The following is a 26,411-nucleotide window of genomic DNA, read 5'->3' on the forward strand; positions in this document are numbered from 1 at the left end:
AAATGGCAGATGTAGATCAGTGGTGCTAAGAGGGGGAGGCTTGGCGGCCTGTTGGAGGGCCTCCAGGGTATCCTGTTGGTTGGAGCCCCACTCAAGAGCAGCAGCCCTTCTCGTAACCTAACGGAAAGGCTCTATCAAATCTCCACATGGGCTCTGTAACATCATCAGTAGTCAAATAGGTCCACCAACCCCTGGTGGGATTGGGCCCCTTTTTCTATTTTTTGGGTCAAATAAGGTCAAAAGTTTGGTAATGACTTCCTGTGGAATGGGATGTCACACCACTTCCCAGATTAGGCCCAGGAATTTCAGTTGGGAACTAGGTCCTTGTACCTTGAGTGTGTTAACAGTCCAGCCATGATGCCCCTTGTGAGTCATCACGGCATCCGGTCCTTGTTGGGCAGTGCCCTCTCTAGGCCCTCTAGGAGGTTGTCATCAATAAGCAGAAAACCAATGCCCCCTCCAGAAGGAGGATTTCTTCCCGACTCTGGCCTACCCATTGATAGCAGACAGTTGGGGAATTTGAACAGCCTTGAAGAAGGACATAAAGCTGTGCTGGAATCCATTCCACGTGAAGGAGATTGACCAGTCATCAGCCCTGTAGGGAGGAATGCTGGAAAAGGCATTTGTGATGTGAACTGCTACAGACCAGGCTACCTCCAGTACCTTCCTCATGATGTCAGGTATCACCAGTGGCAAGAGCAGCACTTTCTTATTGAGGGACCTATAACGAATATCTACTCTCCCGGTACCCGAGGCCTTGTGCACAGGCCAGACGGAGCTACTGAATGGAGAAACAGTCTCACGGACCACTGTCTTCTTTCACTCAGAGGTCAGGATGGCTGTTTACTCACCAGGCAGCCAATAATGCTTTGGGGAGAAAATGGCACCAAGAGCCGGTAGTCAAACAGGTTCACCGTCTTCCACATGCTCCACTAAAACGGCCCTCATTATGGCAATTCCCAGCAGGGCTTAGGAACAAAGGTGAATGGGAGTTCACACAGACAATATGTCTGTACCAATAAAACACGTAGCAGCAGGGGCCAGAAAGCACTCACCCAGAGCCAGCCCTGGCCAAAGTGCTGTATCAGTCACCGTGGACTCCAAACTGGGAGGCATCATATGCATCCTCCTCATCAAGGTCGCAGGGTATCAGGGTGCACTGATACCGCAAAGGCCCAAGAAGTGCAGTTCTCCCCAACTTTCCCAGGAAACTCTGCCCACGGCACAAGATCTCCAGCCTACCCTGGGGGACAGAGGGACTCAGCCTAACACCTGCTGAAGGTCTGAGTAAATGTTTCAGAGCTTTTCCGCCGATCTGGAGGAGACACTGCCTGCAACAGTCACATAGGCTGTCATCATGTTGACCCTCATGGGGACTGCCCATCAGGCCTCTCATTGCTTAACATCTGGCCATGAGGTCCCTGGTGAGGAACCCATCAATCTCTCCCTATGAGACCCCATGATCGAATACACAGACCCAGAGACTTTTTAGGAAAGGTCTATGCCTCAGTTGCCCAAGGAAGGGCACTCGGTTCCCCCTCTTACATCACTGTGCTGCTCAATCTCTGCTATCTTGGTGGTGGCTACTTTTTCCAGGTCTAGATTATTTGTGTCAGTGAAGACCCGGACTTCAGCCTCAGACAGACTGAACTGATGAGATGAGGAGGCTTACCTGGGTCTGGTAATAAGCAGGAGCATCGAAGAGAAACCTAGAAATCTGAGTCTGGGTAAGTCTCATTATCCACGGTTTCCTAATCTCTCAACGCAGACCCAAGGGATCGCCAGGATGGCTCGCAGGACCACTACGGCCTCTGTGAGAATGCGTCAGACACGTTTTTCAGTGACAGGAAACTTGTCACAGGTGGGCCCAACCTGGCAAACTCACCCAGCACGCTGCTGAGCAGGGTCGTAGGTATCCACGCCTGCTCGTCTCTCCCTTCCTCCCCCTACTTCGGCAGATGTCCCCACTGTCAGAGCAGTCTAAAGGAGAAAGTCTACACTAACACAGCCCTCAAGGCATTGCCAAGTTTAACCAGATTACCTCCACCTTAACAATGGTTCCCTTCAGAATCAACATTTTGTGCAAACCATCTGCTGTCACTCTCCAATTATCCATCGGCATAGCTAGTGGAGTGCTCCACGGATCCTCAGGAATTTTGCTCTTCCAGAAAAGCGCTGTGCTCAAAGGACCACCTGGCTACTGTACCAAGTTTGTTGTGTAAAGGCAGTTAATTAGGACAACAAACCAAACTGAAAGTAATAATCAAGTCTTTATTCACTCACTGTGACAATGTAAGCCAACAGGCAAAAAAAACAACTGAACAAAGAAAAAAAGGCACCAGCTCCTCAGTGTTCCCTTTTTCCAAGTGGAACAGTACCAGGTGCGGGTCAGGTGGACGCGGCATAGACAAAAGAATTCATCTAACTGGAGAGGAGCACTGAACCAAAGGCTTCCGTCCCTTTAGGGACACGTGGGCAGGAGAATGAAAGATGGAAAGACACAGGAGTGGAAAAGTACAGAGTCCAAGCAAAGAAAAGTGCCTTCAGCAAAGCCCCTAGATAAAGTGGTGTCAGAGGAGATGCCTAGGAAGTGCTCTGGGTGAGGCCCCCAATGAGAAGCCTTCAAAAGAGGCAACTGGGCGAGGAAGGCACATATCCACGTGAGCTAAGCTGGCCCAGGGGCCTAGTCTGTGATCACAACTCCCTCCAGAGTCTGCAATGCGCTGGTGCACCAAGTCTGGGGTGGGGAGGACGGCTTCCCTGCTGAGGCCTGCCAGGAAAAGCCTTATAATCGCCTCCGGTCAGGCCTGAGAGATCACACGTAGGACTTCGGTCTGTCTAGAGCTGGACTCCTCACTATCACTACTGACCTAGTATAAGCAAAGCCTCGTAATTAATGCTATGGTACTATGAAAATATATAGTATAGTTACCAAATTCCAACACCTGCTCAGTTGTGATACAAGCAGAAAAACATAACACAATGAAAAATGATAAAACAAAATATGAATTGTTAGTAAACTCTTTTGAGTACAACAGCACTCAGAACAACTTCTGAAACAAAAATTACTGCTATATAAAAACTGATCGTGACTACCTCTATTATGAAAAGATTAAATTCGTGCAAATATTCAGATAACGCCAGAGTTTAAAGAAGTTAAAATGCTATTTAAAAACAGGTATACTCACGATTCATCTAAATCTTGCACAAATCCTTTACAGAAAGCCATATCAAGTAAAAAAACTGGAAAGAAAACAAAGGACAAAATGTTTACAATAAAAGCTGACTTATTACTTGTTTTGTAGTACGTGCTTAGTCATCTATAAAATGTTTATTTTTTACAAACTACCATAAAAACCACCACTGATCCATTCCCAGGCACCAACAATGCGTAAGTATAAGCAGTTCACCCGTTTACTACATATTTGCTCTGCAGGCAACTATACAGTGACCAGCAAGGTTTATGTTGGCTTGTAAGTCTGAGGAACAGAGATTCTCTTTCAACATATTTTTACTTTCATCCTGTTTTTCCTTTTGGCCATTCTACCTTTTTTTTTTTTTTTTATCAGACACAGAAACCGTTCTTCTATATCTCTTCAGTAATAAGAAATATTACTTATCTTCTCCTCTGTATAAACTCCAACTGCCATTCAAAATCCTATGTTTTATTTTTTCCCACTTTATGGATAGAAACAAAACTGAGCTACACCTCCACCACTAACAGTTCTCACAGCCCGGCACGGGAACCAAACGGTTGCCGAGGAAGTGAGCACACTAATGGGGACCAGGGTACCTGATGCTGGCAAGAGGCTGAGAACGGCCACTACAAACTCTGATCACTTTTCACAGTGCACAATCTGGCAACCTGACCATGACCCGTCCTTGGCCATCTCTCTTAGCCGCAGGTGGGTAAAAATTCATCAGACGTGACAGGACTCGGAACCTAAAGCCAAAGCACGGTCTGGCCCCAAGCTGGGGTGGTGGAGTCAGCGCTATTGAAACTATCACGCCTATCAGTGGAGTCAGCGCTATTGAAACTTCCTGTCACACTAAGCAAAGAACCAAATGGAAGACAGGCGCATCTTTTTCAGGCACGGTCCCCGGCACAGCCACTCTGGGGGAAGGAGCCGGAAGCTGGGGATGTCTCGGCGGATCCCAGGGCTTCTCTGCACGCAGGCGGGAGACCCCGGCCCAGGCCCGACCCCACCCGGGAAAGGTCCCAGCACGCGCCCGCACCATCGCCCCCGCCCCCATCGCCCCCCGCGAGGTCCTTACCAGTGGCGCAGAGCCGCAGGCCGGCCCCACGTCTCCTAGGTGCCATACTCGCCACGGGAGAGCTGCACAAGGCGCGGAGAAGAAAGAGACACCAGCGGCCGAGGCTTGAGCTCCCGGAAAGGGAAGCTGGCCTTGGCCGCGCGGAAGGGAAGCTCTGCACGCAGGGCGGGGGCGGGGCAGGCGGGCCTCCTCTACTCTCCCAGGACCTCGCCGGCCTCCGCCTCTGAGCATGCGCGGAACCGCGGCGCATGCGCAGAACCGCAGCGCTTGCGCAGTTGCACCTTGAAATTCTGTGCGCCTCCGGCGGCCTCCGGGAGCGTGGGAACCTAGCCTACGGGCGCTTTCCTGTGGGGGCGGAGCGGCGTGTAGAGTTGGGGGGCGTTTCCGGGAAGTTAAATGCCAGCTAAACTTAGAGGGTAAAGTGAGGTAAACTCTAGCGCTGCTTGAGGTTTAGTTCGGCCAGCACTTTGGCTTGTTCCTCGTGGACAGCGAGCGATCAAATTCGTGAAAAGAGGTGGGTGTCAGCAGGTGTCAGAAAAATGGAAGCTTATGGATTGCAGTCTGAGCCCCCGTACATTTCCAAAATGTGGACTCTTCGAACCTGTTTGCAGAATGAGATACCTACTCTGGTGCTAAGCGCCATTAATGCGGTTTTTTTTTTTTTTTTTGTTTGTTTGTTTTTTGCCAACTAAAGGGGTTCCATTAAAAAAAGTCTTTTCTCTTGGAACCTGAAAAATTGATCTTATGATGTAATTGATAATTTGCACCTGTTTTTTGATTATTTCTTATAAGAGTAAGATATTAGAAAATACTTGTTGCTATTTTTCCATACACAACGACAAATATTTATAAATATTCCTGCCGCAATCACTACATCTGATTTAGATGAAAATTTCATCAGACATAAAATACCAGAGGATTTAGATTAAATCAATTTTGAACATGTGTTATGAGAATAGAAATGGATTATGATGTCACCCAGTTCACTTTAGGTTCAAGATTCCAACAGGCAGTGATCTCATAAATCTCTATTCCTAATTACTAGAAGATTAAATTGTGATCTGATTGAGACCAAGCCCTAGATGTCATCCATTTTATGCATACAGCATGGTATCCAGTGCAGGCCTTCAGCAGATTCAAACATTTTTTAATTGAGTAACTAGTTTATTCTGAGTTCAACATACAGAAATAGCTAATCCTCCTACGGTTCTCAAAATACGGATTTTACATCCTGCAGCTCAGAAAAGGTAATTTACTTAATAGCTCTGGATGATGGAGTTGCCATTTGAAACAATGTTTCAGACTCAGCTGTTGTTCTGCTTGTAAGCCCCACAGGGCCTCCCAGGATGTCTTTACCGCTGTAGAATTCTCTCCCTTCGTTTTCCTCCCCTTTTCAGTCAACTTAGTTGAGCTAATGGTACGAATGTTTGACCAATTTCCCTGGGAGTTATGCTAGGTTCTTCCCAACTTCATAAGTAAGGCATTCACTGTATGAGTTTCTGTACATAAGCTTAAAAACAGGGAAATCAAAAGTGTTCGAAGGAGGAGGTACAGGTGTTTTCTTCTTGATCTGAGTCCTAGGTGTATGGATCTGTTCACTTTGTGAAAACGCACTGAGCTCTGCCCTGACAGCTATGTACTGTCTGTCTGTATATGCATCCTAACAATGAAAATTTAAGAGCAAATAAAGCTACATAAGTTTTTTTTTTTTTATTTTTAATGAAAAGGTGCGCATTATATGGTGTTAAACAGGGCTTCACAAATTGGAATCATTTACCTGGAGAACCTGATAAAGCAGGTTTCTGAATACTCCTTAGAGAATCTGAACCAGTAGGTCTGCATTTGTGTTTCTCACAGCTTCCCAGGTGATTCTGTTGCTCTGGCCTGCAGACCTCATTTAGTGTGGAAGGAAAATAAATTCAGAAAATACCATTCGTTTTAGATTGCTTTGTGTAAAATACATGAAGTAAAAAAAACATGTAGAAATAAAAATCAAGTTTTTTATAGTTATTTCTTGGTGTCTAATGGTTTTATTCCTGGTTTTAAATGGTATTTTTAAATGTCTAATTTATAATTTGGTAAATATTATTAGATACAACCCACATTAAAGAAAGGTCTCTGGAGTTCTCAATGTATTTTTAGGAATGTACAAAGGCGTAAGAACAAGAGTTTAAAAACAAGGTGGACATTTGTAGAACTCTGCATTAAACAAGTAGGTAATGGATGTAGTAACATATATTGAAGAGGTAAAAGAAAAGCATATCATAAAGTAAGTTTCAACGGATTGAAAAAAGTGGTGTTATCAATGTGTTCTCTTACTACAACACAATAAGATTATAAGGCTATAGAAGATAAAAATATCTCCCACATCTGGAAATTTAAAAACACTTATAAAGAACATCTTTGTAAAAAAAAAAAATAATAGGAACTAAAATATACCTAGAAGTAAACAAAAAATATGCCTACAAAAATTGTAGGATGCAGCAAAATCTCAGGGAAATGTATAGATGCAAATACCTTTTTATTTTAGAATGAAAAAGATGAAAATTAGTGAACTAAAAAGTCTCCTTAAGTGGGTGGAAAAATAAAAAACAGAAAAAGGATGGATGACACAAAAGATGCACAGGGATGTTCATTTTCTTTTATTTGCCAGAAACTGCACTGAGAACATTACATTGAATAAACTGGACCCTCCTGCTGTTCACTTCCTGGTGGGTTGCAAGAGTTATCACTCATAAGGCTAATATATTGAGGCAGGCAGTGTTCTAAATGCTTTACATGTGTTAACTCATTTAGAAAGGAAAAAAAGATAAACAGAGACTCAAAGGAAGTCCCAAAGCATGTTTTTTTTTTTTAAGTTTATTTATTTTGAGAGAGCACATGTGCGTGAGCAGGGAAGAGCCAGAAACACATGGAAAAGAGGGAGACAGAGAATCCCAAGCGTCCCCAATGCGGGGCTCAATCCCATGAACCATGAGACCATGACCCGAGCCAAAATCAACAGCTGGACACCCAACCAACTGAACCACCCAGGTGCCCCACCAGTAGGTTTTTTGAAGCAAGCGATAAAATGGACGCATTTCTTGTTTTAGGGAGTCCGGAAATAGAGAGCATGAGAAAACATCTAAAGCATCCAGAAATCCTCTCCTGGATACCTTCCAAGAGGCAGGCTGAATCATCCTTCAGCCCCAGAGAAGGGGAAGCCAATTTCAGGTGTTCAGGTAAGAAAACTGCACACATCTCGTTTCCCCTGTCTACATGCCAACTCTTGAAGGAGAAGGCCCCAGTTAGCGAGCTGGGAAAGCAAAAGAGAGAGAAGGTCAATCAAGACCCCCAGTCCCACTGCGAGTTTCCAGCCTAAAACAGTCTCTAGGATGGGAAAGAGAAAACTTTTTGATGGTAAATCTAGTTCAGAATTTTGTTAATACTAAGGACTGAGTATACAAGTAATTGAATTGTGCTTTCAACTTAATTACATCTTGTATCCAGATGGGCTGCTTAGAATTTTTATCCAGAGATCAGGGAAGAATACCTACACAGAGAAATATTTAAAGGAATGATGGAAGGAAATAAGTTATTTTGATTTTGTTGCCATTATAGTTTATTCAGTATAATTACATTAATATTAGGAACAGAAGAGGGACATAGATATAGACAGCAGAGGTTAAAGAGATAAACAACTTTCATACAATATAGACAAAAAATTAAAATTGAAAAGTTATAAAAATAATAATTTACCAAAATCACTTCAAGACCTAGGAGGATAATAGGATAACCATGAAAGAAACTGAATCAGAATTTTCAAAGTGTCTTATAAAAAAGGTGCTATCCAGCTTTTATGAAAAAAAAAGTCTGTTACAAACTCTTCCAGAGAATAAAAAAAAATAGGACACTCCTCAATTTGTTCAAAAGGTGAGTATAAACTTGGTTTCAAAACCAGAGGAGGCATTTGTGAGAAAGGAAGTGTACAGATCAATTCATTCATGAACAAAAATGCAAAATATGCCAAATAAAATGTCATCAAATGGGATCTAGCAATACACCAAAAAAGATTAAATTGAGATTTCTTGTCCAGAAAAACCAACTGTGTATTAACACCAGGGGGAAAAATTAGTGTAAATATTCCACAATTTACAGATAAAAGATGAAATTTATGTAACATTTAAATAAATGCAGTGAAATAATTTGAATTTGGTACACATCAACCTTCAATCACAATAGTAAACCGGAACCAAAGGAGCAATTTCTCAACATAATATTCTGTTCAGGTTAATGTCTGGCAGTCCTGGAATTAGCCTGAACTGTTTCGCTATAGAAGTTTCTGTTGGGCACTAACCTCTACTTGCAACACCTGAAACGTGCTGATTAATAATGTTGCTTTCTAACTATGGACACAAGGAGTTTTATGGTGGTTTTTTAACAACAACCTGTCAGCATTGTGTATTGGTAAGAGTGAGATGAATGGTTTGCATCTGGTCTTCATGAGATCCCCCTCCCAGAGAGCTCTGCTGTTGAGGCTGATTTTGTACCAGGAATATGCATATGCAACCAGCAAAATATTAAAAAGCCCACTGAGATTCCTAGGCTCCCTTGTTCCAACGTGTCTTATGCATGTGCAGGGGGTTCCTGATTCAAGAGAGAAAGTGCTTATTACAACAATGACTGTTACAGAAGATGTTTTGTACCGGGTCTCTACAGACCCCTTGTTGTGAGACAGCCTTTGACAGCGATCCAAACTCTTACTTCAACAAGGTTGTTATACGATAACAACGTGGTTGTTACACGGTAACAACGTTGTTGTTATACTCTGATGAGTTATAAAGTATTATTACTTGGCGTCCTAACAGCCTTCTTAATTGAATCCTATTTTAGTGCAGTTGGCATTAGAGGTGGGGCTGCTTAGCAGACTTTTGACTCATTCTTTGCCAAAAATATGGCGTAGGCATTATTTAGAAAGAAAAAGGATGACTCTGATAATGGGGATGGAAAGGAACTACTTATGCGGACAGGATTGTCCCGCTAGGCTTGGTTCAGAGTAGCATAAGCTTTGAAATCAGTGACTGATAGTAAGACTTTCCATGACAGAAATGACAGAACCTGAACGCCAGGAGCTAGCAAAATTCGAAGACAAGTGCAAACTGATGGCAGGTTGGCTGAATCAGTTCCTATTTGCTTCTTTCAACATGAGCCAGAGGGAAGGTTCAGAGTCTCCTTCAACTCCGTCCTCTCTTTCTAGCAAATGGAGCTCCAACCAAAGGAACGTAGACACTATAACTTCTGGTGGGTCAGCTAAGCCTGCGAGACCCATTACAACCAAGAAGGTAATTAGTGCTGTTGATGATGGAGGAAAGCCATAAAGTAAGGGATTATTTGGTAACAAAATGGAGGCCTTTTGTAGATGGTCATAAGCATTGTCCTGATGACCTTTGTTAAAATGGTTCCTGAGAGTTTTAGATTAAGTAGCAGTGTCTCCGGTTTTGAATACTGTGGAGTGGAGAGGATTTTTGCACTCATCCTGGATCTTCCATTGGCTGCTGTCTTCCTAGGGATAATTCAAGGAATAGTCCTTGCTGATTAGAATGGATTCAGGCAAGGGACATTCCTACTAGAGAAGGGTAATTCCTCTGCCCCTCTCTTGTCTCTTAAATAAATGTCAATGTCTGCTGAAGCGGCAGAAATGCTGCAGATGGGGACTGTACTGGGGGGGGGGGCGCGCTACAGGACAATGAAATCAGCCATGAATGGGATGCCCCTCACTCAATAAGGAGCCCTACCACCGTGGACACCATATGTGATATTTCTCTTAGAGCTCAGAGGATGTAAAGAGTCAGTTTCCAGATCCCCTGTCCCAGCTTCCTTCTGGGAAGGTTAGTATAAAGGTTAGTATACTAACCTTTCAGGATAGTATACTAACCTTTCAGGATGGTATAAAGGTTACAGTTTTACAAGGGAAGGACAAGAAAAGGACAAAAATGAAGAACTTCTACAACTCAACACCAAAGACCCACAAATAACCCGATTAGAAATAGGCAGAAGACATAACCAGGCATTTCTCCAAATAAGACATCCAGATGGCCAACAGACACATGAAAAGATGCTCAACATCACTCATCATCAGGGAAATGGAAATCACAACCACGGGATATCACCTCACGGTATGACTAAAATCAAAAACACAAGAAACCAGTGTTGGTGAGAATGTGAAGAAAAAGTAACACTTTTGCATTGTTGGTGAGAATGTAAACTGGTGCAGCCACTGGAAAATAGTATGGAGGTTCTTCAAAAATCTAGAAGCTGAATTACTATATGTTCCAATAATTCCATGACAGGGTATCTGTCCAAAAAAAATTAAAAAACACTAATTCAAAGAGAAATGCACCCCTATGTTTATTACAGCATTATTTGTAATAGCCAAATTATGGAAGCAACCCAAGTGTACATTAATAAATGAATGGATAAAGAAGATGTGGAATGGAATATTACTCAGCCATAAAAAGAATGAAATCTTGCTATTTGTTTTTATTTATTTAAAATCAATTTTTTAATGTTTATTTTTGAGAGAGAGAGAGACAGACAGACAAAGCATGAGCAGGGCAGGGGCAGAGAGAGAGGAGACACAGAATCTGAAGCAGACTCCAGGCTCTGAGCCGTCAGCACAGAGCCCAAGGCGGGGCTCGAACCCGTGATCTGCGAGATCATGACCTGAGCGGAAGTCAGACACCTAACTGACTGAGCCCCCCAGGCGCTCCAGAAATCTTAACCATTTTCGACAACATGGATAGATCTAGAGGATATAATGCTAAGTGAAATAAGTCAGAGAAAGACAAATAGCATATGATTTCACTCATGTGGAATTTAAGAAAGAAAACAAACACAGGGGAAAAAAAAAAGAGACAGAAAAACCAGACTTTTAATTAATAGAAAACAAACTGATGGTTACCAGAGAGGAGGTTGAGGGATGAGTGAAGTAGTTGATGGGGATTAAGAGTACAGTTATCTTTATGAGCACTGAGTAATATATAGAATTGTTAGATCACTGTGTTGTATACCTATAACTAATATAACACTGTATGTTAACTATACTGGAATAAAATAAATAAAAAGTTAAAAAACGAAAATAAATAAAAGCCCCCTCTCTTCCTAAAAAAGAAAAAGACAAGAATTCAGGACTGAATGATGTGGAAGTGTTTAGATGGTTAAAGTAAAATGGCATTAAAAAAGAGGAAATTGGGCCACCTGGGTGGCTCAGTCTTTTAAGCATCTGACTCTTGATTTTGGCTCAGGTCATGATCTCACGGTCATGAGATTGAGCCCTCTGTCAGCCTCTGCACTGGGCATAGAGCCTGCTTGAGATTCTCTCTCTTTCATTCTCCCTCTGCCCCTCTCCCTGCTTGTGTGTTCTCTCTCATAAATAAATAAATAAGGAAATAAATAAAATAAAATAAATAAATACTGGGGAAATTGGAGTGTCCGCTGAAACCTTGATAGATTTTTAAAGAAGCCAGTAAAACGCAATTGCCTATCCTCAAGCTTCTCAAGATATAAAAATATCAAAGCATATATACTTATCTTGTCTGAGTGTAGAAGATTTCGACATAGAGAAAAGTTTTCATGAGCCTACAGCATCAAGTTCTAAAATATCAATTTTTAATACTAAGGCAAGATACCATTTTTCTATTTACTGCAACTGAAAACAACAGCAATTTATCTCACAGTTCTGCAGATTAGAAGTAGACTAAACTAGTTGATCTGCTCTAGGTCGCACAAAGCCAAAAGTCAAGGTGTCAGAAGGCTCTGGGAAAGAACACACTTCCAGGCTCGTTCATGTTGCTAGCATAATTTGCTTCCATGTGGTTGGAGGACTGTGGCCCCTGTTTCCTTGCTAGTTCATGGCTGGAAGTTCTTTGCTTCTGTAAAGAACTTTCCTTGACTGTGGCCCCCTTCAAAGCCAACATCAGTGCATCACGTCCTTCCCAGGTGTCATATCCTTCTAACTTCCCCTTCTGCTTCAACCTTCTGACTCTTCTTCTTTCTTCTGTTTTCATGGGCTTATGTGGCTACTTTAGGTCCACCTGGATAATCCAGGATGATCTCCCTACCTTAAAATCACTCATTAGCAACCTTCATTCCATGTGCAAAGGCCTTTCGGAGCAGTGCCTAGATAATCTTTCTGAGTGAATAAAGATAGTATGTGAATCTTGAGAGGAATCTTAAGAATTTTTTCTACTATAGGCAGTGATGGAAGATAGAGTATTACAAGAAGGACAGGGTCTCCTGACCAAATCAATCCCTATGGGAGGACCATAGGGATGGGCGAAATGATCTGCAGGTGTAGAAGTTCTTTTAGGTCAGCTGGTCATAGGAGCACTGCCTAGGTCTACTAATGAGCCCCTCGGGGGTGATAGAACAAACGTAGGGGAACAGGGAGATGCTACTGTAAAAAGGAACAAAAATTAAAGTCTCATTAATAGTTGAAATACATGATTTTAAAGAGTATACTGTGGGGATGTCTCCCTCACCTGAATGTATAATTGGTATGCATATAATGATTGGCTAAAAAGTCTTCCCCTACTGCTAAATTGAGAAAAATAAATAATTTGTAGATCTGCCCTAAATCCAGTACTAATTGGATATGAAAAATGGGAGCTGTTAGAGCTTTCTAAGCCTATTCAAATAGTTAATTTGAAACGCTATTATGTGCTGAGGGCAACAAAAATTTACTGCCTTAATTAAGGACATGTTAGATGCAAGTATGTTAGTACCTATATACACTCACTCTGCAGTAAGCTGATGTTGCCAGTGAGGAAGGCCAATGGCTCCTGGAGGGGACTCTAATAAAAAGTAACCCGAATAGCTTCAGGTATGTTCCAAAGTATTCAAGTGCTGAACAGATTATTTCAACAAGCTGAAGGTGACCAGTTTTCTGTAGTTGACCTGGCTAATACCTTTTTTCAATATTATTTGCTAGGGAGCATCAATAGCAACATGCATTTGTGTGGAATGGTTTCCAATATACATTTGCCTCAAGAATATTTGGACTCCTCTCTGCGTTGTCACAATGTATGAGGCAGATCTAGTGTAATATAACCATACGGTGTTCCTGTGGACTATACTGATGATATTATGATTATTTCTGAAATTGGGAACCAAACTAATAGCAACTTCATTGTGATCATGAGTCATATGACTGGTCAAGGATGGTTAATGAACCCTGAAAAAAGTTCAGGACATTGTACAGACTGTAAAATTTAGGAGGAGTGCATGGCTAGAGTGTCCTGTTACACATAGACCACTAAGAATAAAATATTATTGTTCCCTGCCCCATAGACTAAACAAGAGACCTAATATCTAATTAGTTTATTTGGCTCTTGGAGAAATCATATCCCCCATTTAAGGATACTGTTGGGCTTGATCTATTTAAATCACCTGGAGCAGGTCATATTTGATTGGAAGCCTGGAAGCCTTCCTGGAACTGGAGAAGCTATAGCCCAAGTTATCCTGTTTGCTCCTTATGTTACTGCTAAGACATCAATTGTGTGCCACCCATCCCTGCCCCCACCCCTGGCCAAATTCATATGTTGAAGCCCTAACTCCTAACGTGATGGTTTTTTTAGAGATGTGGTCTTTGGGATATAATTAACTTTAAATAAGGTCATGGGAGGTAGGACCCCCATGATGGGATTAGTGCCCTTATAAGAAGAGAAAGAGATCTGAGAGCTCTCTCCTCTCCTCCATATAAGAACACAGCAAGAAATCAGCTGTCTGCAAGCCAGGAGGGATGCTCTCATCAGAACCCATCTGTGCTGTCACCCTGATCTCAGACTTCCAAGCCTCCAGAACTTTGAAAAATTAATGTCTGTTGTTTAAGATGCCCAGTCTGTGGTATTTTGTTACAGCTGCCTGAGCTGATCCATATAGGTGCTAATGCTGAAACGATACTTGAAATGTCAGCCACCTGCTTTGATGCAGACTCAGGTCTTTGGAAAAAACCCATAATCGTAGTCAACAGTGACCTCTGGGATTTTGGGCTAGAAAATTATCTGGTATATTTCCTCGAAAGACAGTAATAAGCTAGTTATTGGGCATTTACTAAGACAGCCCCATTAACTGAAGCACATAACATTGTATCAATTCCTGAATTACCTCTCCTGTGATGGGTAATGTCAAAAAAGAATCCCAACAAGGAGACAAATGCCCATCATAAAATGAAAATGGTATTACAGAAACATTCTGCCATGGGGCATAGTAGGACTCAGTGCATTCATGAGCACATAGGCTATTTTCCGCTAGGACCTCATAAAAAAGCTATCTGAAGATTTGCCTGCTGATATTATCAAAGTGTCTCACCTTTCCACCAATTTCCCAAGGATGTTAGGGAACTGAGCTGGTTCACAGGTGGCAGGTCCAGAATAGAGTGTCATGGCCCCATGGGGAAAGCAGTTACCCTGTGCTAAGCAGACAGTAACCTCTTCACAGAAAGAGGCAAAAGCAAGTGAGAAGGCCAGTGGGCTGAGTTACAGCAAGGACACTTCTAGGAACAAATACAATTCCTACAATTGGGCGCATACTTATACTTGGACTGTTGCTTATTTATGGACTTGCCATTTGGTCTGGCTGGTGGGCCATCGGTAACTGCACAGTAAAGAGACCCCTGTGACAGGTACCACTCTGTGGAAATCACTATGGCAATTCTGAGTGCAATCAAAGTAGAACCTATTCACATTCACCAAAGAACTCCTAGTTTCTCTACGTGGCTGGAATCCACTGATGCTCCAGTGCTATCTCTTGAAGTGGCAAACTGAGGCCATGTAAGGACATGCTAGAATTCAAGTCATGCTGTGATAGGCTGAATGGCGACATATACCACTGGGCTCTGCTGAAACTCCAGTCATTACTAAAATTGTGCTACAACACAGAACGGGAAAGGCAATAGGAACAGGAAAAGCAATGTTTGTAGCTAACCCTGGGGAATGTTTCTAGGGAAGAAGAGCCAGCACATAACATGCAAGGCAGATCATACTCTTTCCCTATTCTTTCAAGAGGAATTGAATGGAATATATAGGCATGATACATATTCTTAATTTGGCCTTGCCTGCTCAGTAACTGAAGCCACCGCTGCTAAAACCACCTGAGGATTGAACAACAGAAACAGAAATATTGAGCCAGTTTGGGCCTTGTAGCTACAGTCCTCAGATCAAACTAAAACTTTAAACCTGTTGTACCAACAGCACCTTGCAGCTGTGCTGTGTTATCACTGCAGGCTTAGGTGAGGCAGGCATGGCCTGGAGTAGGCAGATCAATTTAGTCTCTTGTCTCCTGCCTTGAGCAGCCTCATTCATTTACATCAGAGTGCCCTAAAAGAATTATCTTCCTCTGTGGACTTTACTGTATTCAAAGAGTTGGGAAATACTAGGGTTCATAATAAGGATCAATAACATATCAAAAATTATTGTTAAGGGTAAAAAAATGGGAGACTTTCCTTTAATTTCAGCAACCAGATGAGAAGTTTATTATTACCACACCAATGAAATATTGCACTGAAAATCTTGACTTGGGTAGTAAAATAAAGAAGAAAAAGGGACAACATAAGAATGAGAATAAAAGGAAACCAGCATTAATCTTACATAAGACTATTTATATTGAAAAAAAGGAGAGTTAAGATGACAGAGGAATAAGGGGACCCTAAGCTTGTCTCGACCCTCGAACGCAGCTAGATGGTTATCACATCATTCTGAACACCCAAGAAATCATTATGATGACTGAGAGATCAAACTGCATATCTGCAGGTTGAAAAACAGCCACCTCGTGGAAGGTAGGAGCTGTGGAGAGTTGATTTGAGGGAGAAAAGATGCCCTTTCTCATGATTGCTGTGAAGGAGAGGAGTCCTGATCATGGAGGGAAGAGCAAGAGAGAGAGACAGAGAGAGGAAAAGTGAAAACAAGGGATTGCACAAGAAAAACTTTCCCCAAACCATTGACTGGAAAAGGAGAGGGACTGACTATGCACACTTTTATAAGCAGCAGGGCACGAAGTCTGAAGTTTTAGAAGCCCGTGCCATTGCCTGGGCCATGCCTGGTGGGCTCAGTGGTGCTCTGGTGGGGAAGGAGGACCGAGGCCTGGGAGTGGACAAGTGGTCTAAGGATCCTCTGGGTCAGGCTGGGAGAGACAGTTCCCCTTCTTGGAGTTCATTTGGGAGTGCTGGCAGAGCCTCTCTGGGGTCAAAACAACCGGCAGCAGCAACATGCTGCCCTGATCGCTAGCATAGGAACACAGACACCGGCTGAGGGCCGCAAGCCTTGGTGCTCACTTTTTGCTGTGTTTTACCGGAAACGCTGAACTTCTGCACAGTTACGCGACCACTTTTCTGGGACAAACCAGCACCACCACGGCGTGGCTAGACTCTCCCCTGGAGAATCAGCACAGGTCTATGCCACGTGGGTCCCTAAAATTTGAAAGTCTGAAAGCCAGCTGTGTGTCTGAGATCAAACACAGTGGTATTGTGCTTTAGACAGAGACAGAGGCAGGGATCTGATGGAAGACAGGGACACAGGAGGGGTGATCGTTTGCTCTTTTGTGAGGGCTTCCTGAAGAGTGATGGGTGTGAAATCCCCAGTCCAGGGAGGAGAGAGTGGGGTGATGCCACTTCCCCCAGCCTGTCAGCACAGACCTACTTCGGTGAGCAACACACGCCCACCCAGCAGAGGCCGGAAGTGCTGACACAAAGCCCTGCCCCCCAGCACCCTGCAGGTGCATCTCCACCTAAGAATCAGGATCAGCGCAGCCAGAGCCTCCCTGAGAAAACTAGCACAAAACCCTCACATGCACCAAATTTACTGATCATAGAACGCTACAAAGCCTCAGCTCTAGGGGAAATGGGATCTACCTGCTTCTTTTTTGTTTGTTTTTTGATCTATCTTCTTTTAACAAGCGGATGAAAACACACCTAGTTAAAACTTGCCACACAGTGGACAAGGTCTAAACACCCCTCATTTCAGGAAAGGAGAAGCTCTGCAGAGGACTGACCTGAGGGAAGGAGCTAGCAAAACACAACAGCAGAGTACACACTCTGAAACACCTCTTGAAGCACCAGGCCCAAGATAGTACAGGATCCCCCCTCCTCCTCCTTCTCCTTCTCCTCCTCCTCCTTCTCTTTCTTTCTTTTCTTCTTCTTCTTCTCCTTCTCCTTCTCCTCCTTCTCCTTCTCCTTCTTCTCCTTCTTCTCCTTATTCTTCTTTTTCTTCACCTCTTCTTAATATAGCCATTACTCTCAGGAGCAAGAATGTAACCAGCTTTCCTAACAACCACATAAAACGTGACCTAGACAAAATGATAAGATGGAGGAATTCACCCCAAAAGAAAGAGCAGGAAGAGAAGTAATGGCTAGGGATTCAATCAATACAGATATAAGTAAGATGTCTGAACCAGAATTTAAAATAACAATTATAAGCATACTGACTGGACTCAAGAAAAGCATAAAAGACATTAGAGTATCTCTTACTTCACAGATAAAAGAACTAAAAACTAGTCAGGCCAAAATAAATGCTATAACCGAGGTGCAAAATTGAATTGAATAGATGCAATACAATAAGGATGGATGAAGCAGAGGAACAAATGACTGATATAGAAGATGCAATTATGGAAAATAATGAAGCTAAAAAGAAGAGAGAAAGGAAAATATTGGATCACAAATGTAGACTTAGAGGACTCTGACTCCTTAAAACATGATAACATTCATGTCAGAGGAGTCCCAGAAGAAGAAGAGAAATTTGAGCAAATTACAACTGAAAACTTCCCTTATCTGGGGAAGGAAACAGGTATCAAAATCCAACAAACACAGAGGACTCCCACTAAATTCAACAAAGCCAGCCATCACAACAACAGATCATAGTCAAATTCACAAGTTACACAAACCAGGAAAGAATCCTGAAAACAGCAAGGGAAAAATGCCCTTAAACTACAAGGGAAGATAGGTCAGGTTCACAGCAGGTCTGTCCACAAAAACATGGCAGGCCAGAAGGGAGTGGCATGATATGTTCAATGTGCTAAATGGGAAAAATATGTAGCTAAGAATACTTTATCCAACAAGGCTGTTATTCAGAATAGAAGGAGAGATAAAGGGTTTCTCAGACATATGAAAGCTAAAGGAGTTTGTGATTACTAAACCAGCCCTGCAAGAAATATTAAAGAGGACTTTTTGAGTGGAGAAAAAAGACCAAAAGCAACAAAAACTAGAAAGGAACAGAGAACATCACCAGAAACACCAACTTTACAGGTAACACAATGGCACAAAATTCATATCTATGAAAAATCACTCCAAATGTAAATGGACTCAATGTTTCGGTCAAAAGTCATAGGGTACCAGAATGGATTAAAAAACAAGACCCATCTATATACTGACTACAAGAAACTTATTTTAGATCTAAATATACCACCTGCATATTGAAAGTGAGGGGATGGAGAACCATCTGTCATACTAATGGACATCAAAAAAGAAATCATAAGCCATACTTATATCAGAGAAACTAGATTTAAACCAGATATAGTAACAAGAGATGAAGAAGAGCATTATAATATAATTAAGGGGTATGTCCATCAAGAAAGAAGATCTAACAATTGTAAATATTTATGTCCCTAAATTGGAAGTAGTCAAATATATAGGTCAATTAATAACAAACATAAAGAAACTCACTGATAATAATACTATAATAGTAGGGAACTTTAACACACCACTTATAGCAATGGAGAGATCATCTAAGCAGAAAATCAATAGGGAAACAATTGCTTTGAATGACACACTGGATGGATGGACTTAATAGATACATTCAGAACATTTCATCCTAAATCAGCAGAATACACATTCTTCTTGAGTGCCCATGGAACATTCTCAATAATAGGTGACATACTGGATCACAAATCAGCCCTCAACAAGTACAAAAAGATTGAGATCATACCATGCATATTTTCTGACCACAACGTTGTGAAACTTGAAGTCAGCCACAAGAAAAAAACTGGAAAAACCCCAAATGCATGGAGGTTAAAGAACATCCTAATAAAGAATGAATGGGTTAACCAGGAATTTAAACAAGAAATAAAAAAAAATACATGGAAGCAAATGAAAATGAAAACACAACAGTCCAAAACCTTTGGGATGCAGCCAATGTGCTACTAAGAGGGAAGAATATTGCAATACAGGCCTACATGAAGAAGCAAGAAAAGCCTCAAGTACACAACCTAACCTATACCTAAAGGAGCTAGAAAAGGAACAGCAAATAAAGCCTGAAGCCATCAGAAGAAGGTAAACTAATAAAGAGTAGAGCAGAAATAAATATAGAAACAACAACAACAACAACAACAAAACAGTAGAACCGATCAATGAAACTAAGAGCTGATTTTTGAAAGAATTAATAAAATTAATAAACACCTAGCCAGACTTATCTCAAAGAAAAGGGAAAGGACTCAAATAAATAAAATCACAAATGAAACAGGAGAAATCACAGCTAAAACCACAGAAATACAATCAATTATAACAGAATATTACAGGGGTGCCTGGGTGGCTCAGCCAGTTAAGCATCTGATTCTTGATTTCAGCTCATATCATGATCTCCTGGTTTGTGAGTTCAAAGCCTGTGTTGGATTCTGCATGAGAATGCGGAGCCTGCTTAGAACTTTCTCTCTCCCTTTCTCTCTGCCCCCCCCCCCCCATGCACGTATGCATTCTTTCTCTCTCTCAAAAATAAACATTTTTCGGGGCGCCTGGGTGGCGCAGTCGGTTAAGCGTCCGACTTCAGCCAGGTCACGATCTTGCGGTCCGGGAGTTCGAGCCCCGCGTCAGGCTCTGGGCTGATGGCTCAGAGCCTGGAGCCTGTTTCCGATTCTGTGTCTCCCTCTCTCTCTGCCCCTCCCCTGTTCATGCTCTGTCTCTCTCTGTCCCAAAAATAAATAAACGTTGAAAAAAAAAAAAAAAAGAAAAAAAAACATTTTTCAAAAAGAATGAATTTTAAATATGAAAATTTATATGCCAACAAACTAGGCAATCTGGAAGTAATGGATAAATTCCTAGAAACATACAAACTACCTAAACTAAAACAGGAAGAAACACAAAATTTGAACAGTTTTATAATCAGCAAAGAAATTGAGTCAGTAATCAAAAATCTCCCAACAAAAAAAAAAGTTCCAGGGTTAGATGGCTTCCAAGGGGAATTCTACCAAACATTTAAAGAAGAGTTCAAACCTATTCTTTTGAAGCTGTTCCAAAAAATGGAAATAATTTCCAAACTCATTTATGAGGCCAGTGTTACCTTGATTCCAAAACTAGACAAAGACCCCACTAAAAAGGAGAATTATAGGCCAGTATTTTTGATGAACATGGATGAAAACATTTTTGAGATACTAGCAGATCGAAGCCAACAGCACATTAAAAGAATTACCATGATCAAGTGGATTTATTCCTGGGCTGCAGGTTTGGTTCAATATTTTCAAATCAATCAACGTGATACACCACATAAATAAAAAAAGATAAGAACTATATGATTCTCTGAATAGATGCAGAAAAAGCATTTGACAAAAATATAGCATTCATTCTTGATAAAAAACCTCAACAAGTAGGTATAGATGGAATATACCTCAACATCATAAAGGCCATACAAAAGACCCACAGCTAATATTATCTTCAATGGGAAAAAACTGAGAGCTTTTTCTCTACAGTCAGAAACAAGACAGAGATATCCACACTCACCATTAATATTTAACATAGTACTGGGAGTCGTAGTCCCAGCAATCAGAAAACAAAAAGAAATGAAAGGCATCCAAATTGGCAAGATAGAAGTCAAACTTTCACTATTTGCAGATAAAATGATACTTTATGTAGAAAACCTGAAATACTCCACCAAAAAATTGCTAGAAGTATATATGAATTCAGCAAAGTTGCAGGATATAAAATCAATGTATAGAAATCTGTTGCATTTCTATACACCAACAATGAAACAGCAGAAAAATAAATCAAGAAATCGATTCCCATTCATAATTTCACCAGAAACAATAAGAAACCTAGGAATAAACCTAACCAAAGAAGTAAATGATCTGTACTCTAAAAACTATAGGTCTCTTATGAAACAAATTGAAGAGGACAGAGAGAAATGGAAAAACATTCCATGCTCATGGATTAGAAAAACAAACATTGTTAAAATGTCTATACTACCCAAAGCAATCTACACATGTAATACAACCTCTATCAAAATACCACCAGCATTTTTCACAAATGTAACAAACAGTCCAAAAATGTGTATGGAATCACAAAAGACCCCAAATAGCCAAAGCAATCTTAAAAAAGAAAAGCAAAGATGGCAGCATCACAATTCCAGACTTCAAGCTGTATTACAAAGCTGCAGTCATCAAGACAGTATGATGCTGGCACAAACACAGGTACATAGATCAATGGAACAGAATAGAGAACCCATAAATGGACCCACAACTATATGGTTAACTAATCTTCAACAAGTCAGGAAAAAATGTCCAATGGAAAAAAGGCCATCTCTTTAACAAATGGTGTTGGGAAAACTGGAAAGCAGCTTGCGGAAGAATGAAACTGGACCAGTTTATTACACTATACACAAAAATAAATTTGTGTATACCTGTCAGAATGACTAAAATTAACAACAGAGGAAACAACAGATATTGGTGAGAATGAGGAGAAAGGGGAACGCTCTTGCACTGTTGGTGGGAATGCAAACTGGTGTAGCCACTCTGGAGAACAGTAGGGAGGATCCTCAAAAAGTTAAAAATAGAACCACCCTAAGGACACCTCGTGGCTCAGTCAGTTAAGCTGTTAAGTTTTAACTGTTGATTTGGGCTCAGATCATGATTTCTCAGTTTATAAGATCAAGCCCTGTGTCAGACTCTTCACTGATACTGCACTGCACCCTCTCTCTTTCTCTCTTAAAATAAATAAGTAAACTTAAAAGAGAACTACCCTACGATCCAGCAATTGCACTGCTAGCCATTTATCCAAAGGATACAAGACATAAATACAGATTTGAAGGGATACGTGCACCCTGATATTTATAGCAGCATTATCAACAATAGCCAAACTATGGAGAGAGCCAAATGTCTATTAACTGATGAATGGATGGAAGACATATGGGGGATACACACACACACACACACACACACACACACACACACACACAGGAATATTACTCAGTCATCAAAAAGAATGGCATCTTGCCATTTAGCAATGAGGTGGATGGAGCTAGGGTGTGTTATGCTAAGCAAAATAAGTCAGTCAGGTAAAAACAAATACCATATGACTTCACACATATGTAGAATTTAAGAAACAAAACAGATGATGAACATATGGGAAGGGGAACAAAGAGAGATAGAGGGGGTAAGAAACAAGCCATAAGAGACTCTTAATGATAGAGAACTGAGGGTTGATGGAGGGATATGGGTGGGAGATGGGCTAAATGGGTAATGAGTATCAAGGAGGACAATTTTTATGATGAGCACTGGGTGTTATATGTAAGTGATAAATCGCTAAATAAAAACTAAAATAAGGGAAGATTAAAAAAGAAAAACAAGGGGCGCCTGGGTGGCGCAGTCGGTTAAGCGTCCGACTTCAGCCAGGTCACGATCTCGCGGTCCGTGAGTTCGAGCCCCGCGTCGGGCTCTGGGCTGATGGCTCAGAGCCTGGAGCCTGTTTCCGATTCTGTGTCTCCCTCTGTCTCTGCCCCTCCCCCGTTCATGCTCTGTCTCTCTCTGTCCCAAAAATAAATAAACATTGAAAAAAAAAATTTAAAAAAAAAAAAAAGAAAAAGAAAAATGTGAACTTTTTGTAGTTTCAACATGGCTTCATATCTCAATAAAACACAGCATTGGTCAGTGTTCCAAACTGCAAGTTACAAAAACTAACTCAAGCGAGCTTGAACAAACAGGGTGGTGGGGTTCATGGCTAATGGGCTATCACGTGGAATCTAAAGGCAGCCTGGCATCTGCAGGGCCTGGAGCTACCAGAGTCAGGAGGGAGTCTCCTGGCCTCTTCTCTGCTCCATTCTGCTGCATTCATCATTCCCTGCAGACTAGATATCTCCTCTTCTCTATCTACATGATAAATGGAAGTTGGATGCTCTGTACCTCCCAAACCTGTGCCTCTTAAGTTTCAGCAAACAGCCCAGATAGAAACAGAACTCTCACTCCTACTTCTCATTTTCTAAGAGAAAAAAGTTGCCCGACTTGGGGTTGCATATTCATCCCGGTTCTGTCAGCTGTGGCTGGAAGCAGGGTAGGACTATGATGTAAAATATTTGTCAAGAGCTCCTAATTCCTGTTGGGGTCTCAGCAGGGATGGGCAGATACCCCAAAGTGTCTCTGCTTACAAATAAAACATACAATAATAAATTTTTTAAAAAACCCATGTTAATTATTAGTACTAGTAAAGGTTTACCGAAGTGGGTAGGTATCAGATCACTATACAAAATGTAATTGTGTTTCTTTAAAAGAGCGATAAAGAGAAAGCATACATTTTAAAAACATATCATTAATATTAACAAAAAATGTTGCCTTCTAATAAACTAAGGATATGTGACAGCCATATGAATTGTAAACATTACTTAATTCAGCTAAAAAAGACCCCAATAAATGGAGACAGAAAACACTTTTCATGGAGAGAAAACTCAGTATCACATAGAGATATCTCTTGTCTCCTAGATTACTTATAGACTCAGTGACATATCATTGAAAATCTTAAGAAGTTTGACAAGCTGGTAAAAATCCATATAGAAGAACAAATGTCCACATATATCCAAACATTCATTCAGAAAAAGAGGAAGATGAGAAACCTATTCTGCTAGACATCAAGACTTGGGGACGATAAAGTATTGGCTCAGGGATAGACATATTGACTAATGGAGTCAAATAGGTAGCTCAGAAGCAGATTCCTGTGGAGTTGAGAACTTGACTCATGAGAAAGATCACACTGGAGAAGACAACTTACGGCACTGACACAATTTAATATCCATAAAACGAAGCAATAGATTTGGATTCAAATCTTATACCACTAACAAAAATCAATTCCAGTGAGAAAGAAAACAGATGAATAAGCAAAATATTAAAATCTATAGAAGTAAGTATATGGGAATATCTTTGAAACTTTAGTGTAGAAAATAATTTCTTAACACAAAAATTGCTAGTCAAAAGGAAAGGATTGATATATTTATTGAAATATACTATGGAGAAAGTGAAGCAAAAAGACAACAGAGCTTGAACTGTTATGTGCAAGATACACAACTCTGAGAGGATTGATTTTTAAAAAATAGAAAAAACTATAAAGCAGAGAAGATAACAATGAACAAAATGAAACAAGCAAAAAAAGAAAACAATAAGCAAAACATAATGAATAGGCATTTTACAGAAGAGGAAACACAAACATCAACAAATATACAATGATGCTCTACTTCATTTAAAATGTGCTAAATTCAAAATAAGAACTTCTTGATATACTGTTTGACTTTCATATTGTTTTGTTTTTATTTTTTTTATTTTTTTTATTTTTTCAATATATGAAATTTATTGTCAAATTGGTTTCCATACAACACCCAGTGCTCATCCCAAAAGGTGCCCTCCTCAATACCCATCACCCACCCTCCCCTCCCTCCCACCCCCCATCAACCCTCAGTTTGTTCTCAGTTTTTAAGAGTCTCTTATGCTTTGGCTCTCTCCCACTCTAGCCTTCTTTTTTTTTTCCTTCCCCTCCCCCATGGGTTTCTGTTAAGTTTCTCAGGATCCACCTAAGAGTGAAAACATATGGTATCCGTTTGACTTTCATTTTGTATGTGGTTGTGGAACATTGGGAATTCTCACACTGTTGATATGAGTAAGGTTTATATTTATGAATAACATCTATCTATTTTTAGGATGTTTTAATACTAAATGTAAACGTAAGGTTTCATCTAAATAAATTTCTTGATTTACAAATTTCATATTAGATTCCAAGGTACTATTATAATAGGTCAGATTCTCTTACTCATTACAAATATAGAAATATAAAAAATATTAATGCTCTGTTTTCTTTTCCATAAAAAGTATCTATATTTACATCCTAGTCTCCCTAGGGTTAAAAGGTGCTAACCTAATTATGGAAGTCAGTTAATATTCCAGTTAATTAGGTTATCTGCTTCTAGAGAGTTAGCCTAAGGGAATAACTTAGATTCTTGTCTATGACCCTGAAGAAACACTTTGAATCTTCTTTTTAATTATTATGCCAATTTTTAAAATAATTTTCAGCACAAGAGTCACTCAAGTGGTAATTCTGTCTTCTTATGGAAGTCTGCAACTCCACCTAGGATATGCAGCTGATTAGAACATTTTTATCTGTAAATATCTTTTCCCCTGAATTTTAAAGACTTTAAAACATTAATGCAATCTTATGCTCCTTCCTATTCTTAAAAGCATGCAAATCTTATTGATTTTAATGACAGCAGATTGATTATGGATGTCATATATTGTGATCTGACTTGATGTTATGCATATGAGGCCATTCTTGAGACAGAAAAGGTCTTCTAAATGATGTATTTAATACTTACTAGAATATGTGTCATTCATCAACATGTAAATATGTCAACCATACCAAAAAGACTGACAAATAAAATCCAGTAGGAATATACTGAGTATATTCTGATCTCTTGACCCTCTTTGTTATATTTAAATTAATATTTATCTTTGTGTATAGTGGACTCAGGACTTTAATAGATCTAATGTTTTTTAATTAACCACAATCATTATTCCATTTTTGATGCTCAAATTGTCACCATCAAACCTTTGTAATTTGGTCCCTGTGTCTTTTTTATCTGGTTTTACTAAACCTGGAATGAGATCTTGCCTTCTGATAAGGAAGGTCTATACTTTCTTATACCTTCCTTCCCCAGACATGGAATCACTTATCCTTCCAAAAACCCTGGTTCCTTTTCACAGAAAATTGATTTTATAACTGTAATCTGGGTTTCCTTTTTATATATTAGTTTGGTCCCACCTGAAATTCCATTGACTCTAGGCCATGTCAGTGGGCAGAGGGAGAAATTATCATATTAATAACTACATATATATTATATATGTACAGCTGACCCTTGAACGGCATGGGTTTGAAC

The 26,411-nt window shown here is 40.6% G+C and overlaps 2 protein-coding genes across 6 annotated transcripts in view; one reads left to right on the forward strand and one right to left on the reverse strand.

Annotated features, from left to right (window-relative positions):
- The window catches only part of TMX3 (thioredoxin related transmembrane protein 3), a 45,312-nt gene extending 40,772 nt beyond the window's left edge, over nt 1–4,540 (reverse strand). For 2 of the 3 annotated variants that reach the window (XM_045458878.1, XM_045458877.1), the window contains exons 1-2: nt 4,276–4,540; nt 3,189–3,243 (exon numbers count right to left, since the gene is read on the reverse strand). In XM_045458878.1, the coding sequence (XP_045314834.1) occupies nt 3,189–3,243; nt 4,276–4,525 (305 nt within the window). In that variant the 5' untranslated portion in view covers nt 4,526–4,540. The remainder of the gene's footprint in view (nt 1–3,188; nt 3,244–4,275) is intronic. The other variant, XM_045458879.1, reaches the window with a different exon arrangement.
- A 24-nt stretch (nt 4,541–4,564) lies between these two features.
- The window catches only part of CCDC102B (coiled-coil domain containing 102B), a 202,801-nt gene continuing 180,954 nt past the window's right edge, over nt 4,565–26,411 (forward strand). For 2 of the 3 annotated variants that reach the window (XM_045458885.1, XM_045458881.1), the window contains exons 1-2: nt 4,565–4,789; nt 7,368–7,496. The gene's annotated coding sequence lies outside the window, so the exon portion shown is untranslated. Of the gene's footprint in view, nt 4,790–4,820; nt 5,523–7,367; nt 7,497–26,411 lie in introns of those variants that run through there. The other variant, XM_045458882.1, reaches the window with a different exon arrangement.

The sequence above is a fragment of the Leopardus geoffroyi genome, chromosome D3, assembly GCF_018350155.1.
Source record: "Leopardus geoffroyi isolate Oge1 chromosome D3, O.geoffroyi_Oge1_pat1.0, whole genome shotgun sequence".
Classification (NCBI taxonomy): Eukaryota; Metazoa; Chordata; class Mammalia; order Carnivora; family Felidae; genus Leopardus; species Leopardus geoffroyi.